Source organism: Drosophila willistoni (assembly GCF_018902025.1).
Source record: "Drosophila willistoni isolate 14030-0811.24 chromosome 2R unlocalized genomic scaffold, UCI_dwil_1.1 Seg167, whole genome shotgun sequence".
Classification (NCBI taxonomy): domain Eukaryota; kingdom Metazoa; phylum Arthropoda; class Insecta; order Diptera; family Drosophilidae; genus Drosophila; species Drosophila willistoni.
In genome coordinates, this window is record NW_025814050.1 from 3,913,544 (window position 1) to 3,916,797 (window position 3,254).

Genomic DNA, 3,254 nt, shown 5'->3' on the forward strand with positions numbered 1-3,254 from the left:
TTAGGAAATAAAACTCTCTACTCATCAACTCCTCAACAACTTGGATGAAGTTGGTACCAGGGGCGTTTGGTCAGGAGTTATTATAAGCCAAGGGGTCCACTGCGCGTGGGTCGAGTCAACACAATGGTTTAACGAATATTAACTTGGTCAAAAAAATTTTGATAAAATGCCCAAAATATGACTACCACCGAGAATGAAGAAAGCCGTCTACGATCTTTCAGTAGCGGATCGAGGATAGCGGATTACAGGTAGGGATCATTTCCCGCATGGGACGTATATTTCCAATTCAATAACTTTCTAACTTCTTCATATGATTGACTCAAAAGTAACTATTTGTTAGTTTAAACTAAGAACCAAATAGGATGCACCTTTATATATACTTTTGTATTTTATAGGGTCAGAAAAGCTTCGTCTGTCTGTTAAATACATAATGACATATTTTCAATAGATAAATTTCCACAAAAAACCATTTTGGTTAGTAAAAATCTTTGTTGGGCAGATGACAATTGTCGCCAATTCCTGCCCGATCAATTGTTTTGAAATTGGGACATCTGTGTAAACTTAAGTTCTAAATATGTATTTTTTTATACTCATTTTGTGCTTAACCTTGGATGCATCTTCAACTATTTTAAAAACCTTAATTACTCATAATGATAAAGTATTGAAAATGTTAGTTATAGTAGTACTTCTCAGATGTCGTATACTTTTCGGATCGAGCATCTTTATTTGTATTTAGAGAAATGATTGATAGGTCATGAAGATAAGATGAAAGTTTCAATTCGGCAATGGAAAATATTCTTATTGAAGTCATGAATTTAGAATCTTGATGTCATCAAAATTCAGTATAAATTTTATTCTGTCTTAAGGTGTGTTTCTACCTTGTGTTATAAGAAAATTCGATTTTCTTTTTTAGCATTTTCGGATAGATATATGTTTTAAGAATACTGTGTCAAAAATTTCAGAGAAAAATCTGTAAAATTACGAAAGTTGTCGGTCGTTAAGTGGAGCAAAAATGAACCCATCGCTATGAAACTTTGTACACATGTTCTTTAGGATATTGTTCAGCGCTTGTAGTAGAATTGGCGAAAAATAACTCATAACTTTTTCATTTTTCATCCTTTTTTCACAATTATACTACCAGCGCTGCGGAAAAGTGTCTAGATTTAGAAAAATTTTCATTTCAATTTTTCATTCATCATTTGCGAACGGTAGGACTTCCATAAGGACGAAATGGGGATGCCATTGGAAAATTCCTCCCCACTCCCCATTTTCACGGATCACCGGAAAAAAATTATTATACATAGAATAAAGTTTTCCCAACAACTGGGGAAAATTTCATTCCTTGATCTATTATACAAGGTAGAAACCCCCCTTAAGAGATTTAGATTTAAAAGCTGACTAGATTATATATATCCAAGACAAAATTAGTCCTTTATAATGAAGCTAGAAATAACAGCCATATAATTGTAGTATTGACATATGATAGAGTTTTTCACTACCAAAATAAACTTTCTACAAAAGAAAATTCAATTTTCAATGTCTTAAAACTCGGTCATATAGCTAACCTTTGATTGTTGTTGCTGTAGCTACTTTAGCTACTTGATGGTGCTGCAGGTGGCCCCCGGACCTGAAGTAAGATTTATTTATGTAGTGTATAGCTTGCCAAGACAAGTTAGTTAGAAAGGTCGCTCGTGACACCCGCGGCCATGGCCAAGACAGAAATATATAGACAAAGAGAGAGAGAGAGAGTCGCGTTATGACTCAAACTGGTCTCGATCTCCTCCACCGAGAAAGACATCTTAATTAGGTTTTCGTCTGAAGTTTCGGCTAATGTCCTGCCGACACGCCCCCACAAACTGTAACACATTTTCGCCAAAACTTTTGTTTGGCTCGTCCTCATTCTTTTTTGTGGTCTTTTTGTTCTTTTGGGACCAAGACAAATGACATAACATTAATCTTGGTCAGGTTAATGTGCGTTTCCTGTTCATTCAGAAAAAAAAACCCAGGCAAAATAAAAATAACAGTTCTTAGAAGTAAATGTACAGTTATTATTTCTAATTCAAAAGAATTTTGCGCTTAAACGCCCACGACAAGTTCTTACAAAACAGAAACAAAACTTAGTTTCTTGTCAAAATTTCGTCTTAATTTTAAGTGACTTAATATTAAATAACCGTAGTTGTGGTCAAGTCATCAGTGGGATTGGCAGTAGCATCGGTTTGGTCTCGTTCTCGTTTTTGTTTCAATTCCTCCTGATGTCGTATGGTGATCTCTAAAAATTTTAAATAGTTTTCGTCAACGGGTTCTGTTTGCTCCTCCTCCTCCTCTGAAGAACTTTCCCAAACATAATCTAGGCAATTGGTTTTAGGTTCTTCTTCCTCCCTCACTTCAGTTTCCTGAACTCCGCAGAGATGTAACATTTGTTGTTGGTGCCAATTGTGTAGCATGGCACAAATTTCCAATTGCGTCAGCCTTTGCGACTGTGAAGCCTTTTCTGTGGCTTTAACTTTACTTTTCCTGCGTCTTTGACGGCGATGCGGTCGCCGTTGTTGGCGATTCCTTTTTTTAGCCATATCCTCTTCGTCTGCTTTTTATCATTTCATTTTATATTTTGTTTTGATTTCATTTTTCCTACTCCCACTCTTCTTCATTAGCGTGTTAGGAATGACACTGTTAAATAACAGTGCTCTTGTTGCTACGATAGTTCGATTACTGCACTCCACTTGAGCAAGCATGTTAACTCGTTTGCTCAAATTGAGCTATTTTGCGCCCTCTAGCGAAATAAAATTGTACTTTCTTTACCGCGTAATTTTAAAATTACGTTGAATTAAAATTTGTTGTATCCGATTGTTTTGACCTAAACTAAAAAATCAAACCTTGTATTTCAAAACGATGATTTCGTAAATATTTCTTTGGTTTTAACATACAGATCAAATTAATGACTCCATTCGCTAACATTGTTATGTTTTACTGTTCTGAGATTAAAACTAAATAAAAAAGGCCAATTAAACTGTTTAAAATATAAAAACTTTCTCAGGGAAATATTTCCCTTTTTTTTTATTTCAACCTTATAAATAATTGATATTATTTTCTATTAAAAAATATACCCAAAAATGTTACACTTAAAAAATCAATAAAAATCTTATAAATGTCTACTAAATGGAAAAAAGACATCCAACTAGAAACACAAAAAGGGATCGCCTTTTTGCCAACAACTTAAGTGACTTCAATTTGCTAGTCGTGGGCCCGAGGCAATA

General features: G+C 34.5%; 1 protein-coding gene across 1 annotated transcript; it reads right to left on the reverse strand.

Moving 5' to 3' along the window:
* Positions 1-2,027: 2,027 nt before the first annotated feature.
* Positions 2,028-2,648, reverse strand: LOC124460343. The gene is made up of 2 exons (XM_047010931.1): positions 2,633-2,648; positions 2,028-2,581 (listed from the first exon to the last, which is right to left on the reverse strand). Exons 1-2 carry the CDS (start codon positions 2,646-2,648, stop codon positions 2,163-2,165), a joined length of 435 nt encoding a protein of 144 aa, XP_046866887.1. The 3' UTR covers positions 2,028-2,162.
* Positions 2,649-3,254: the final 606 nt, after the last annotated feature.